Genomic DNA, 16,044 nt, shown 5'->3' on the forward strand with positions numbered 1-16,044 from the left:
GCCAAACACAGATTTTTCTGTGTGGCAGACTGACAGTGACTGACTACTTGACTCAGAAGTGAAATTAATGTTGGAACTTCAGTGCCTTTCTGTCTTTTTAGAGTGATTGAGCCTGTACAAAATGTTCAGCATCCCTAATCTGAAAATCTGAAATCCCAAGTGCTCCAAAATCCCAAAGGTTTTGAGTACTAACATGATAGCACAAGTGGAACAGTCCACATCTGGCCTCATATGATGGATTGCTGTTGAAACACAAGTGCACTAAAAATGTAGAAAATTATAGACTTGATGTTTAAGATGTACTTGAAACATAAATGAATTTCATGTTTAGACTGGTCTCATCCCCAAGATATCTCATTATGTATAGGAATATATTCAAGAATCTTTTAAAAAAATCTTTTAGTGGTAGATGGACACGATACCTTTATTTTATTTTACTTTTAAATTTTTTTTAGTTGTAGATGGATACACAATATCTTTATTTTATTTTTATGTAGTGCTGAAGATCGAACCCAGTGCCTTTCATATGTGAGGAAAGGAGGAAAGTGATTTACCACTGAACTACAGCTACAGCCACTTTATTTTATTTATTTAGTTTTTTTTTTAACGTGGTGATGAGGATTGAACCCAGTTATTCACACATGCTAGGCAAGCGCTCTACCACAGAGTCACAACCCCAGCCTTCAAGAATCTTAAATGCTTCTGGTCCCAAGCATTTTGGAGAGGGGATACTCAGCCTGTTTATAAATTGATGAAGGCGCTGAGTTCTGTTCATTTTCTATTTAAATTGGCAGCTCTGGACAGTAGAGACTGACTTTTTCTTTATTTTTGTTTTGCCAAATGGCATCATTTAAGGGCCCTACCATGACTCATTGAAATATTGAATTTCTTGCTAGTTCTTTTTGACAATGGAAGAATTTGCTTTATGAGTTTATCTCTTTTTCCAAATATGTCTTAGGACCCTAGGATAGTATTTAAATACCAGCACAACAAATTTTGTATGTTGTCAAAAATGACTACTTATGATTTGAGCATAAAGATTACTTTACTCCAGGCACCCTTGCTAGTGTTTTGTGAATAATACCTGTTTAGTCCTTCTAACCCTATGACTTATGTTCATTATGTTGTTAATTTTATAGATGAAAAAATGGGGGCACAGGATGGCTAAATAATTTGCCCAGGGTCCATTGTGTTTGAATGTATAGCCAGAACATAGACCCAGGTAGACTATAAGATGGGTTCAGTGGTATACCTCTTGCCTAATATGCATGGTGCTCTGGGTTGATCCTCAGCACCATGAAAATAAACAAACAACACACAAAAAAAGCTAAAAGCCAGGTAGACTAGCTTCAGTTTGCATTCATTACTATTTTACAACAGCCTCTGACAATCAATCATCAGTTCATATATCTAATAATAAAAGGCTTTTAGGTTGAAAAAACAAAGATTTTATTTTTTTCTTCCCAGTTCATCTTGGGCTGCCTACTCCTCTTAGAAGACCTAAAACCACTTGGGAGTCCTCTGGCCCAGGCTTCTGTATGATTTCTTCAATATGAGTGAGCCTTGTTCTGTGCAAAGAAAAGCTGAACTACTTATCCCAGGTGCCTTTGCTCCTGCTGCTGCTTATAGCTACTTGCTTATTTTTATTTGTGGAATTTTCTCATAAGCATGTTTTGTTTAGTTACCTTGGTCTCTTCAGCAAAATGTCTTACAGATGTGATCATCTCATAGGCTTTATTCCTTCGGATAGTCTTGAAGGTAGAAACAAATTTTCCTTTTTGACACTCCAGACTAATTTTGCTCATTCAGAATTGATATCTTTTGTAGTGGCCCCAAAGGCATTCAACCTGGCCAGATGGGTTTGTTATAAAGGTATGGACATCTAACTAGGACCAAATGAAATAGCTTTCCATTCATGAAGAAAGACTATTTGGACTCTTAGTCATCTTGCCCTTTATTTCTAAAACATGTACTGTAGCCATCTAATGAATTTCCATCTTGCCGAGTATTTTCTTCAGAGTTATTAGCAGAGATCTTCAGGGATTAGATACTTAAAGCATTTTTAGAAAAAATTGTCTTATTAAATTTGATTTTTGTTTTATTTGAATGATTTCCTATTTAATTTTTTTTAGAAATAGACATAAAAATGTTACAGATTTTATTTTTTATTTTATTTTTAAATCAGCTTTTTTTTTTTAAACATTAACATTCTTGATATCAAAAGTAATTTTATTTCCTGGTCTCCACTAAGGGAATTTTTCTTTTAGTTAGACAAATGTCTATGTATTTAAAGAATTCATTTTTATATTTATATAAAGTAAGAGTTCAAAAAGAATAGCAAGAAGATTCTTAGCTTTTGTAATTGTCTGCACCTTTGTGTTAAACCAGAGAAGAAAATGCTGTATGTTGATTTAATTTTCAATTTAGATTTAGTAGTAATGGGATTCCCAGTAGATTTTTCAAAAATGAATCATGGTACTTTAACTCAAAGAGACTTCCATATGAGATTGCCAAGGCTGTTCAAGCACTGGGGGCTTAGTGCCTGAGCATCTCTGAAGTCTTGTGGACAAAGCCTGCTCATTGTTCTGCCCCAGCCAAGGAGCTGCAGTATGATCCGGGAGGCACAGAACCAATATTGTGTTCATTTGGACCTCTACTTGGAACATCATTACCACACCTCAGTTGATGTTGGTCCAGGATACTCGTTTGTAATGCTCCCAACTCTTGTGAAAATCCTGAGACTTTTAATTGCTACGAAGAACTCATATTCCATGACTCACTCCAAAGATTGCACCACTTGGCTCACCTGAGCCCTATACATTTTCCTTGTGTTTTTGTAGTGCTTTGTACACCTCTGCTGCATTAGAAGGTTTGTCCAAAAAGGATGGAGAGAAACTTTTATGCAGAGGATGCCTCATGTTGGCAGAACATAATAGGTCTTGGGGTTGGATGAGTGATCATAGAGAATTCTTTATAGGGAAATATTCAATTATTCTAGCTGGCAGTGATCGGATATCTGCTTGGAAGAAATGTTTGCATTTATCAATCAATCATGGTGGGTTTGGCTGGAGGTGTAGTTTAAAAGTAGAGTGCTTGCCTAGTGTGCATAAGACCTTGGGTTGGTACCCAGTAGTGCGGGGGGGCCGGAGGGAAGAGAGAAAGAAGAGGGCTGTTCGGGAGGGGTTTGTGTGTACTTTGAAGTTCTGTTGTTAGGTGGATCTGCATTTAGGATTGTTAAGGCTCCTTGCTGAATCGACTTCTTTGTTATTTTGTTATGTTCCTTTTTTATTCCTGGGAATGTCCCTGGTTCCTTAGTCTGTTTTGTCTGATATTAATGTAGCCATTCTAGTTTTCTTTTAATGTTCACAAGGTATATATTCTTCTATTCTTTTAATATATATATTTTTATCTGTAAATTGAGTTTTAAAAAACTGTATGTAGTTGGGTCATATTTTGTTTTTATTTAATTTTATTTTTTAAGTTGTTGATAGACCTTTATTTATTTCTTTATATGTGGTGCTGAGAATCAAACCCAGTGCTTCACACATGCCACGCAAGTGCGCTACCACTGAGCCACAACCCCAGCCCTTAATTGAATATTTTTATGATTTACCTTATCAACACTTTTGGTTGGTTTATTTATTTATTTGGTTGGTTAGTTAGTTTTTTGTTTCTTGATACCAGGGATTGAACCTAGGGGTACTCAACCCCTAAGCCACATCCCCAGTCTTTTTAATTTTTATTTTGAGACAAGGTCTCACTAAGTTGCTGAGGTATACACTTTTGGTTGATTGTTTATCTCTCTCTCTTTTTTTTAAGTTGGCTATGACACATGGTTGACACTTTTCCCTATTATTAATTATTATTATTGGTTGTAGATGGTCACAATACTTTTATTTATTTTTATGTGCTGCTGAGGTTTGAACCCAGGGCCTCACACATGCTAGGCAAGTGCTCTACTACTGAGCTACAGCCCCCACCCCTGATTGTTTATCTCTTAAAATGATTTTAGTGATTGTCCAATAGTTTACAATATACATCTTCTCAATCTGCCTTCAAATATTACATTGCTTCACATTTAGTGTAAGGAATTTTGAGCAGTATACTCCCAATTCGTTTATCCCATTATTGTGAGTGTGTTTGTTGCTGGTGATTGAATAAAGGACCTCACACATGCTGAGTTCCCTATCACTGCAGCTATACCTATTCTATGTGTGATTGTTGTCATGCATTTTACTTTTTTTTGTGTGTGTGTGTGTGTGTGTGGCACTGGATTTTGAACTGAGCAGCACTCTATGACTGAGCTATATCACCAGCTCTTTTTATTTTTTATTTTGAGACACTGAGTTGCCCAGGCTGGGCTCAAATTTCTGATCCTCCTGTCTCAGCCTCCCAAATAGCTGAAATTATAGGTGTATGCTACCACACCTGGTACATTTTGTTTTATATATGATATTAAACACATCACACATTGCTATAATGCTGGTGTAGACTATCAGTAGTATTTGAGAGCATTTAAAAAATAAGAAAAATGGATTTTGAATTTTATATTTACTTTTATATATGCCATTTTAATACTCTTATTAGTCTCTTTACGTAAAGTTTTTGTTCCGTATTATGATTCTTCTGCCTGAAAGATTTCAACAGTTCTTATGTTGAAGGCTTGCTGGTGATCAGTTTCATTTGTCTGAAAAAGTTTTATTTTCCCTTTATTTTTGAAAGGTGTTTTTACTGGGTATGGAATTCTGGGTTGGTAGTTTGTTGTTTTCCCAGCCCTTCAGCAGTGCCACTCCATTTCCTTCTGGCTTGCATAGTTTCAGATGAGAAATGTGTATGATGTGTTTCCACCCTCACCCTCCCACCCAGCAGCCACAGTCTTTAAGATTTTCTGATTGTTTAGGTTTTCAGAAGTTTGAGTGTAGTGTGTCTTAAGTGTTTTTTTTTTTTTTTACTTTTTTTATATTTATCCTTCTTGGTGTTTCCTGAGCATCTTGGGTCGATGGTTTAGTCTTTCATTAATTTTGGAGAGTTTTTGGACATTATCTATTTAAATATTTCTTCTGTCTTATTCCAATTACATGTACTAGAGACTATTTGATATCCTACAGTTCTTCAGACTTCTGTGGTATTCATTCTTCAGGCTCACCTCTTAGTTCATTTTGTGAATGGTATAACAGAATACCTGAGACTGTAATTTTCAAAGAACAGAGATTTATTTCTTACAGTCTAGAAGCAGGGAAGTCCAAGGTCAAGGGGTTTGCATCTGGTGAAGACCTCTTTGCTTCATCATCTTGTGGCAGAAGGCAAAAGGCAAAAGAATATGTGACTCAAACCCTTTTATAAACAGCATTAATCCATTCATGAGGGCCGAGCCCTCAAAACCTTAAAACCTTTCATTAGGTTCTACCTCTCAGCACTGTTGGGTTGGGGATCAAGTTCAAACACATGGCTTTTGGAAAACATATTAAATTCATAGCACTCTTAGTGTATTAGTTTGGGTGATTTCTAGTTACCTATATCCAAATACACTGTTTCTTTCCTCAGCTGTGTTGAATCTATTATGAGCCTATAAAAGGCATTCTTCAACTCTGTTACTGTTTTTCAATTCTAACATTTCCATTTGACTCTTTAGTTTACAACTCTCTGATGAAAATTTCCATCTCTGTACATTTTGTTCATCTTTTCACTAAAGTCTTTAACATTAATAAATTATTTTAACCTTCTTTCTAATAGGTCTAATATCTGGGTCATATCTGAGTCTGGTTCTCTAGATTGTTTTGTCTCTTGATAGCTTATTGTCTTTTTCCTTTCTTGTGCCTCTCATAATTACATTTTGAAAGCTACAAATTTGTTTGAAAATGTGGACACTAAGGCATGTAGTATTTATGTTGTAAAATGGGTATATTTCTGTTTTTTTTTCCCTAGGTCTTAATGTAGGTATTTCAATACCGGGTTTTGCTAGATCTTTACTGAGAGCATTGGGTTAATTAAAGATTTGAGTCATTCTTTGGATTTTTCCTGTTGTGGCTACCCTCAATACATCACAGATGTCAGAATTTTCTCGTGTTACTTTGTTTTTAGGGTAGGCATTAGATTGCCAGAGTGTTTTTCTCCATACTTCTATTCACCCTCAGCTTTAGACTTGAGTCTATGCATTGGAGAGGTTCTAGCTCTTGCCTCTCCCCAACCCACCCCAGCTCTAGACTATTGTTATTTGCTATGTGGTACTTGCTACCATGAAATGAGGAGAGGGCATTCTCTTGGACTGGGTCAACTCAGTCTTGGGCAAGTGCTGTATCCCTGTGTCTCAGGGATAGATAGGGCTTTCGTGATGATCCCTCTCCTCCCACATGGTGGAAGATTCACAATATCTGGGCCCACGACGTTTTCAGCTTCTCCTTAAGGGCACAGTTTCTTCATGCCCTAGTAGCAGTTGGCCTCACCCAATACGCTTAGGTTGACAGAGTGGCAGCCTTTTCCCCAGTGGTTAAGGATGCTGTTCTGTGAAGGAGGTGGGGAGAAGAATCTGGGTGAGGTTTCTGTCTTTTCTGTGGTGATGTCCCTTCTCTCCTTAGACTTCAACTGTGAGAGGGCTTTGTCTAGTCTTGCACCTGCACTCCTTCCTTCTGTGAGCATTTGGTGGGCTCTCTAGAAGAGTCTGCAAGTGGGTACAGATTCCCCTTGCTTTGTCATCCCCCCTGCCCCAGGGACTCTGTTCTCATGCTAGTCCACACACTAGGTTTTTAGCAATTCAGTACCTTTTTTAATGGAGTCTTCTCCCTAACTTGTGTGGGTGGGTCCTGGAGTCTGTCCCAGGTAAACAAATGCTGCATCACTCTCTCTTTGGAGGAGCCTGTCTTTCCTTACGTTGCAGGTTAGTTGGTTGCCCTGTGACCTCAGTTATCTGGTGGCTTCTAGGAAGGCTAAGATTTTATAGATTATACAGATTTTCTTTGTTTTAAGGCTAGGAGATACAGTCTTTGCAGCTTCCTCCTTTTCTGGGAATGTTTTTACTTACTGCCTTTTAAAGGTCTGAGATTTGAGTATTGCTGCTTCATTTGGGTGCAGTTAAATACTGATTCTCAAATGAACTAGCATTAAATACATGACTTTATGTCCTTGCAGAAACTTGGGGACTGTGGCAGCCATGGAGCCAATGTAGCGCTACGTGTGGGGATGGTGTCAGAGAACGTCGCCGAGTATGTCTCACTTCCTTCCCCTCCAGACCTGGCTGCCCTGGAGTGTCCTCGGAGGCCTCCCCATGTTCCCTGGAGGAGTGTGCTGGTAGGTACTCTTGCTCCCTGGGGAGTCTTCTCAGAGCCTTCATCAGAGGGAATATTGAACCCAGAATGGCCCGAGAACCAGCATTCTGAGTTCAGGAGCAGACTGGTGCATGCTGTGAGATGCCGCTGATTCTAATGCTGAACTCATTAGTGTATCTAAGACTGGGAGTGGCTGGAAAATGACTTGCCAGTGAGATGATGGGTTGAACACGTGTAAGAGGGACTTGACAAGGAAATATGTCTAAAGATTCAGACTAATAAATATTTTTTTAAATACAACAAATAAATAATTAATTTTTTTTTTAAATACAGGGGAGAAGTGTTATTTCTTCCTAACATTTTTGGTTGCTAATATTTCTCCCTCTGCTTTAACCCACAAAACTGTGGGAAAAAGTTTTCCCCTAATTTTTTTTTCCCTTCATCAACCCAGAGAAGCCCAAGGGGACCACGTAGACCATTAGTTGTCCAAGTGGGGCAAGACAGCCTGTCTTTACCTCCACATGATCTAAGTTTGTTACCGGGAGGTAGGGACATTTTTTTGCCATCACCTGGAGACTGGTCTTTGCCACATTTCCTCAGTGTCTTCTAGGCACACACTTGTAGGTGCTCCATGAGTTTTTGGTGGGAGTGGTCATGATGCTCACATGGCTCGGTTAGGTTTGCTTCAGCTTATGGAGCTGAATCCTGTCTATTTGCCACAATTATGGTTACAGTGATGAATAATCCTTGCTCTTCCCACACACAAAGCCACTCCCCGACGGGCAACTCCTGCTGAGTTCATTGGCCTTTTTCTCTGGTCCTGACCCTTAAGATAAAATCCCTCTGTCAAATCCTGCCATTCATTCTCAGATTCAAAGACCATCCTTACTTAGTTCCTTAGCTCTTTGGAATCTTGAGGAGTTAGGTGCTTGTCTTTGTTTGGATCTTAGAGAACCTTTTAGTCCAAACCACAGATACCTGGCAATGTTTCAACCATTGTTACTGCCTGTGGCATTAGAAAATCCTTGCTGTTTCGTCTTTGTGGCCAGTACCAGAGGCCTTATTCTGTTCATTCCAGCACCTCCAGAGCTTTATTCTCTCTTCTGACTTTTTCTTACTGGCTTCAAATCCAGGCTCATCTCCCAGCCCTCCCAGCCTGTCGTCTTTGACAAGAAGACAGGGCCCCGCTCTGAACCCATTCTTTGTTCAGCTCTATCTCATACAGTTTTCAGATCTCTTAGCCCTGTCAACTTATTTCTTTATAAGTCCCCTTCAGTTTCCATAGCTCTTTCCTTGTATATAACTTTCTTTGAATATACATCATCTTCTTAATTCTGGGATGGAGCATCGCATTAAGATAGTCCACCCAGAGTTCCATAATACTCACATGAATTTAATATCAGCCATTTATTGAACACCCACTGTGTGTCAACACTGTGTGTCAACACTTTGCAAGTGAGTATTATTGCAATACACTTGTGAGTATTATTGTAATACACTTGTGAGTATTATTGCACTTAAGCCCCACATTCATTCTTCCAGGTAGATATTATTATGCTGGGCTCAGATCTTGAAAGCATACTTGCCTGCTGGGCATTTTTCTAAGTATCTTACATGTAAGAAGTAGTTACAGCTGTCCCTCTGTATTTGCAGAATAGGAAAAAGAGAAGGCTTGGAAGTTCTGCATCTGTGGATTCAACCAACCATGGATGGAAAATATTCAGGAAAAAATTGCATCTGCGTTGAACATGTACAGATTTTTTTCCCTTTCACTATTCTGTAAACAACATAATGAGTTACATAGCATTGACATTGCATGAGATATTATAAGTAACCTAGAAATTATTTAAATTATATGGGAGAATTGTGTAGTTTCTATGCAAATACTAGACTATTTTATAGAAGGGATTTGTGCATCTGGAGTTCAGCATCCACAGAGGTCCTGGAACCAGTCCCTATCAGGTATCAGGGGACACTTGTATATTATTATCTCCACATTACAGAGAAAGTGAGGGCATGGAGAAGGCAAATAGCCTACCCAAGGTCATAAAGGAAAGAATCAGGAACAAGAGCTGACTCTGCATCAGGCTTCCTATCTTGACTACTTTACCTTTATGTACAGGCCAATCTGGCTTTCTAGAAGAAGCATCAGCAATTGCAATTAGCCATCATCTTTGAGGAAATGTAATCATATTTCATGTTCTGGCATCTTCCTGAACACTGGGTGGGATCTGGAAATGCATATGTTATTAATTTGCGAGAAGAGTAAGGGTCAAACTTCAATTCTAAGTGGAAATGATCCACCTAACCTTCCAGGCCTTCTCTTTTTCCCATTTCACCTATTTTCTCCTCTTTGGAAATGCAAAGATCTGTCTGCAGCACCAAGAGATCTTCACTTCGGGTGAATGAGGAAAGACTAGATGAGGCAGAGATACAGGAGGCCAGCAACTTTTGGACTTTTTTCCAGCTGTGGTTTTATAGGAGCCAGCTAACGTCAAAAGATAACAGAGCTGAGAGAGTGGTTCATGATGTGTGACGGCCCACTGATCAGCAGCCACTGCAGAGGAAAGAAATGATAAATTGGGAAACTATTTTTACTTGGTTTTATTTGGCTTTAAAACAATGCTTTTAAGCCAAGGACTGGGACCTCTTTGCACTAATTTGCTCTCTCTTGTTCAACAATAGAATAGGAGGATCCAGTTGCAGTGGTATCCTCAGTCCATCTGGTAGGATATTGATCATCTTGCTATTATTTTTTTTAAATATTGAATGAATCAATTAACTAAACTAATGTTTTTATTGAGTACCAGTTGTGACTGGGGTTAGGAATATATTACATATATTAAGAAGATGTGTCCTTGTCTTGAGGGGAGCTTAGGATATAGTAGCTCAGAAGGTACATAAACAGGCATAATACACAGGACAGCATAGGACCTGCAATGATAAAGGTATCTGAAGCCTGCTGCAGAAACTAGCAAGGATGATAATCCATGCTGGGAATATTTCCTTTCTTGGAGGAAGTGATATTTGAGCTGGTCTTTGAGAGCTGAGAAGGTGCTATCCAGGTAAATGAGGTAAGCAAGGGAGTTTTGGCAAAGGGAGCAATCAATGAATGAAGGCAGAGAAGAAGATGGCACAGTAAGAGACCTTGGGAGCTGCAAACAGTTTACTGTGGCTGTCGGATGGTAGGGAGGGGATGGAAAAAATGAGGCTGGACAATCAGGGGCAGATCCTCACAGATCCTAAAGGTTTGGACCTGCATTTTAGAGGGCTCCCTCTGCCTGTGGCACAGAATACAGATCAGAAAGGCAGGCTTGGCAGAGAGGTGCCTGGTAAGAGATTTTCAGTAACCCACATGAAACATGAAACACTGGCAGTGGGAATAGAGGAAGAAGAGGATGCATTGACTCTGGATGTGGCAAGGGATGGAGAGACAGGGATGAAAGATGAAAATCAGAATAGTAAGAGTAGCCACTGCGTGGACTGTAGTGCCGTTCCCTTGAGACTGGGTATAATGGAGTGAGAGGGGCAAATGCACCAGTGAGCTGTGAAGGTTGAGGTTTCAGGGGAGGAGAGGCTGCAGACACTGGGAAGGTGCTGTGTATGGGGGGATGGACCTTGGAGTAGCCCCAATGGTTCTAGCTCTAGGCTGGGGCCCAGGTGCTAGAGTGACTGTTGGCTGTCAGAAGGTTGGGAGATGACAGCAGAATGAAGGATAGTTTAGGTGAATGGCCTGCGCAGCAAAGGAATAGAGGTTTTCATGGGGAAGTGGAGGAGTGCTAGATGAACTTGGCAATCATGAATGCCATTTAGAGACACACCCTGCTGCTGGCTCTGTTTGCTTATAAATAAAGAAGCAATGACTCCCACCGGAGAGGCCTGGAGGAAGCTGTGTGCTGTGGGATCGCCAGGCCTCAGGTCAGGCCAGGAGACCAGGGACTGTTTTGGGGAAAGGTGGAGGTGATGAGTTAGTGTCCCAGAGGGTGCAATAGAAAGCCACAGGGGTACAGCAGGAACAGGAATTCAGGAGACAAAGCACAGAGCTGGTGGTGACGAGGGTCTGGGGGGAAAAAGTTGGGAGAGGTGTCTGGAAGGGCTTGAATGGTGGGCAGTGCCCCAGGATGAAAGAGGTGAGTTCACCGGGTCTGTGTCCAGGTGTCGTGTGGCATTCCAGGATCCAGGTGGCATCTGCATCTTTTTTCCCCCACATTTCTTATTGGTGCATTGTAGTTGTGCATAAGGATGAGATTTGTTGTTACATATTTGTAGATGCACACAACATAACAATATAATTTGGCAATATCCTTCCCCAGCCCTATCCCCCCCTCTTCCCTGCCTCCCACCCCTTGGCCACTTTTTACTGATCCCCCTTTGAGTTTCATGGGATCCACCTCCACCTTCCTTTTCTTTTTCCTCTCTGGCTTCCGCATATGAAAGAAAACATGACCCTTGACCCTCTAAGTTGGACTTATTTCTCTAGCTTCATCTATTTTCCTGCAAATGCCTTAATTCCATTTTTATTTATGGCTGAATAAAATTCTATTGAGTATATATAGGGATCGACACCTTGATTAAAAAGTTTTCAGGCTGTGGAACAAAGTGGCTTGAGAAAGCAGGGAAGTTGATGCAAAGCCAGTGCCACCTGGAAGGTGGGAAGAGGGGTGGAGAGCTGAAAACAGAGGGTGAGAGAGCACAGGGATCCATACTTAGAAAGACACCTTCTGGGTACTAGAAGGGGGAAAAGTGCACTGTATTATATTGTTGACAGTTTTATTTCCATCAATTAATTTAATGTGAAAGTTTATTTATAACCCATCTAGATGATTTTGTGTTTTGAGTCTTGGTATTTTCCCACGAGCCTCTCCAGTACCTGTACTACAGATGTCCTGTGTTTACATCATTGTAAAGGGAAAACCTTGATTTTTTTTTTTTTTTTTTGCCTTGACATTTTCTACACACTGCTTCTGTGTGGAAAATGGGTGGTGTCTCAGCAGGAGCTGGGGAGCACAGGAGTCTCTTTGATTGTGGCTTTCCTGTGTGTGGGTCCCTAGTTTTGCAGCTCTTCCTCTTTCTTGGTGACCTTGTTTGGCTTCAGCTTTCAGCAGAGATCCGGCAGACTAGAAAGCCCAATGCCTGTCCCTTTTCCGCCTCCCTTTTACTGCTCTGATTATTAAAACAAGCAACTCAGAGATCTCAGAACCATATAGAGAATTCATTTGTTCTTCCTCTTTTTGTAGCTTTCCGGCCAGCCAGCTCATCCCCCCTTCCACCCCAGGGTCCGGCAAAGTCCAACAACATCGTGACGGTCACCGGGATATCCCTGTGCCTCTTCATCATCATTGCCACCGTCCTCATCACTCTATGGAGGAGGTTTGGCCGGTCCCCCAAATGCAGCACCCCGGCTCGACACAACTCCATCCATTCCCCCAGCTTCCGGAAGAACTCGGACGAGGAGAACATCTGCGAGCTGAGCGAGCAGCGGGGAAGCTTCTCGGATGGGGGTGATGGGCCTGGGGGGAGCCCAGGGGACACGGGTATCCCTCTGACCTACAGGCGCAGTGTGCAGGTGACTCCTGAGGACGACGCCTCTGGCAGCGAGAGCTTTCAGTCCAATGCACAGAAGATAATCCCCCCTCTGTTCAGCTACCGCCTTGCCCAGCAGCAGCTGAAGGAGATGAAGAAGAAAGGACTGACCGAGACCACCAAAGTGTACCATGTGTCTCAGAGTCCCCTGACAGACACCGCCATAGACTCTGCGGCTGGTCCCCCCTTAGACTTGGAAAGCCCAGAAGAAGCTGCAGCCAGTAAGTTCCGGATCAAGTCTCCATTTCTGGACCAGCCTGTGGGGCTGGGGAGTGGCGGGGAAAGGCCTCCCTCCAGGCTGGATTTCAACATGTCTCAGGCCAGTTGTGCCATCAGCCCCAGCCAGACTCTGATCCGCAAGTCCCAGTTGAGGCACACGAGTGGCAGAGGGGCCTCATCAGAAAGGAGCCACCCCAGGAATTCCCATTTCAGGAGGACGGCGAGTTTTCATGAGACCAAGCAACCCCGACCATTCCGGGAGAGGAGCATGTCCACTCTGACTCCACGGCAGGCCCCCACCTACAGTTCTAGGATGCGTACCTGGGACCAGGCAGAGGACAGGTTTAGGCCTCCGAGTCGAGGTGCTCACCTGGTTCCTGAGAAACTGGAGCATTTCCAAGGAGCAGGTGGAATCAGTGGTCCATTGAGCCCTCTCCCTAAACCCTACACCATGGGGCAGCCTATGCGGAAAGCAGACCTGGGGGACCGCCAGGCAGGACTAGTGGCAGGAGTGGAGAGAACAGAGCCCCACAGAGCTCGGAGGGGACCATCCCCCAGTCACAGGAGTGTCTCAAGGAAGCAGTCTTCCCCCACGTCTCCCAAAGATAGCTACCAGAGGGTCAGTCCACTGAGCCCTTCTCCATGTAGGAAAGACAAGTGTCAGAGCTTCCCGGCCCAGCCTGAGTTTGCCTTCTATGACAACACATCTTTTGGCCTCACTGAGGCTGAGCAAAGGATGCTGGACCTCCCGGGATATTTTGGCTCAAACGAAGAGGATGAAACCACCAGTACCCTTAGTGTGGAAAAGCTGGTCATCTAGGTCAAGAATCTGCCTGAGACTTCACACAACAGGCGTCCTTCACCCAGGTTGCACTATCAACTGCTCCTGTAGCTCCGAGGACTATTTTGTGTAATGGTTCGTGAGGCAGAATGTGGGAAGGGAGTTGCTTACACACTGGGGGGGACACGTGCATGTGCACGTGTTTTAATTCATAAGGAAGAAGTTATTGATCCTGAACTTTTCTTTTTGCTACCCTATTTCTATTGGCTTATTACTAATAGCAATAATAAAATTTAAACTAAGGCAAATAGAACGTGACTTATCATGTGGCTATGAAAGACCACAAGATGTGCCTTGAGCATGATGTTCTTTGAACACTGCACTGGAAGTTTCCTGGCTTGAAGCAGATCTCTGGAAGCCTTAACTCATCAGTGCCAGAGTAAAGTCAGCTTGGTATCACAATTTTGAACTGTAAATTTTTAAAGTTATAAACATATAAGCATTGGCTCCTGCAGGAGCAACATTGAACAGGTTTTGTATCTGGCTGATTGAGTGAATTATGGTTATTAGACCACCAAGAAATGTTGACCCTACAAGTTATTCCAGAAGAACTTGCAGGAAAGATTTGGGTGACATCTTAACATTTTTTAATGCAATGAAGAGTTCATATGACTTGACAAAATTATGTGAATTAATCCTGCTTTAGAGAAATGACATAACCATTTGATTGTTTAGGTGGTGAATCAAATAAAGAACTAGCCATCATTGTTCTGGGAAAATAGTAAATGTTTCTGAAAGGAAAGCATTGTCTCATGAGAAAGGATCTGTTGGAAAATGGGCAGTAGGTGCTGACCAGGGACACTGCCTGACAGTAGGGTGCTGGTTGTATGTTCCTAGAATAAACTGGAAGCAGAGAATGCATTCAGGTATATAGGAAGCAGGTAGACCAGTTTACGATTTTTTATAGTTTAAGCTTTTTTAATTAGAAAAAAAAATAATAACAAAAGAAAAGAACTCTTTTTGGAAATTTAGAATCACTTTTTAAATTGGTTATTCCATCTTTCTACTGCATTTTACAGATGAGGAATTTGAGGCAACAAGAGTAATTAACAGGACTGAATAGAAGATAGACTGATCCTTTATCCCAGATGCCATACCCTTTGCACTCAACCATGAGTCTTTGTGTCATGGGAGAAGAGATGTCTCCAGAGCAGGGTTCGAGAAGTTCCCAGAGAGAAGGCAGAACTTGATTGGACCAGCCTGATTCTTGGCACGCATGAGGGGAAAGATTTTCAGCATTTGCCAGACAAAGGGATACACGAGGTTTATTTAGGTACATATTCAAGGGAGAATGCAGGCTATCTCCAGAGGGAGAGACAGCCATCCCTTGTTGTGTATTTTATTTTTCAATAAAAATGGTACGAACGAAGTTTCTATGCAACCAATACAAGAGAAACTTTTAAAACTGGGGTGTTAATATTTCTAGTGGGACGGTTGTTGGGGGCTGCACTAGTCATGGAGCCAGGGTGGAGTTACACAATTTCTCGCCAGTTTTCCCTGTCGAGAAATTTATAATAATAATTTTATTATTATGCATTTCTCTCATTTTACAAGGGCCTGGGCCAAGAGTGTGTCGTTCAAGAGTTACAATTTTTCCTGAGCACTTTCTGCATCTGGGGATCTCTTTTTATTCTAAATCTCTATCTCATTTGCAAGTCTTCTCCAATAGCAGAACTTCAGGAGATAGCCAGCATTTTTTTTTTTTTTTTCTGTAAGAGGGTATAAAGTGGCCCTTCTGCTAGCATTTCCCAAAGGATGGAAGTTTTCTGCTGCTTGATGAAATTTAGGACTGGTGGTGCAGCTTACTTTGTTTGAAGGTAAGGGATACACCAAAGAACCTAAAGATGGGCCTCTCCTCTGGAAGACTGTCATCAGGTATCCTGTGGGTGCACTTTCTATCCACCCCTCTCCTGGTGACTAATCAGCAGCCACTGGAGTAGTTGCACTTCCCTTCTTTTTCACAGGGACCTCCCTGATGCCACACCCATCCTGCTGGTTCCTTTTTTTTTTTTTTTTTTTTTTTTTTTTTAGAGCTTATCAGAATGTCAGCCTGCTGGTGAGGTTACAGGGATCAGTGGAATTAGATGGGAAAATTTTTTGAAATGCCAACATTTCAGTTTTAAAAGTTTCTCTCCTATT

The 16,044-nt window shown here is 41.6% G+C and overlaps 1 protein-coding gene across 4 annotated transcripts in view; it reads left to right on the top strand.

Annotated features, from left to right (window-relative positions):
* Window positions 1-15,274, top strand: part of Thsd1 (thrombospondin type 1 domain containing 1) — a 28,130-nt gene extending 12,856 nt beyond the window's left edge. For 3 of the 4 annotated variants that reach the window (XM_078016077.1, XM_078016076.1, XM_078016078.1), the window contains exons 4-5: window positions 7,126-7,284; window positions 12,500-15,274. In XM_078016077.1, coding sequence (XP_077872203.1) covers window positions 7,126-7,284; window positions 12,500-13,884 — 1,544 coding nt within the window. In that variant the 3' untranslated portion in view covers window positions 13,885-15,274. The remainder of the gene's footprint in view (window positions 1-7,125; window positions 7,285-12,499) is intronic. The other variant, XM_078016079.1, reaches the window with a different exon arrangement.
* The last annotated feature ends 770 nt before the right edge of the window (window positions 15,275-16,044 follow it).

This window comes from Ictidomys tridecemlineatus, chromosome 6, assembly GCF_052094955.1.
Source record: "Ictidomys tridecemlineatus isolate mIctTri1 chromosome 6, mIctTri1.hap1, whole genome shotgun sequence".
NCBI classification, from domain to species: Eukaryota; Metazoa; Chordata; class Mammalia; order Rodentia; family Sciuridae; genus Ictidomys; species Ictidomys tridecemlineatus.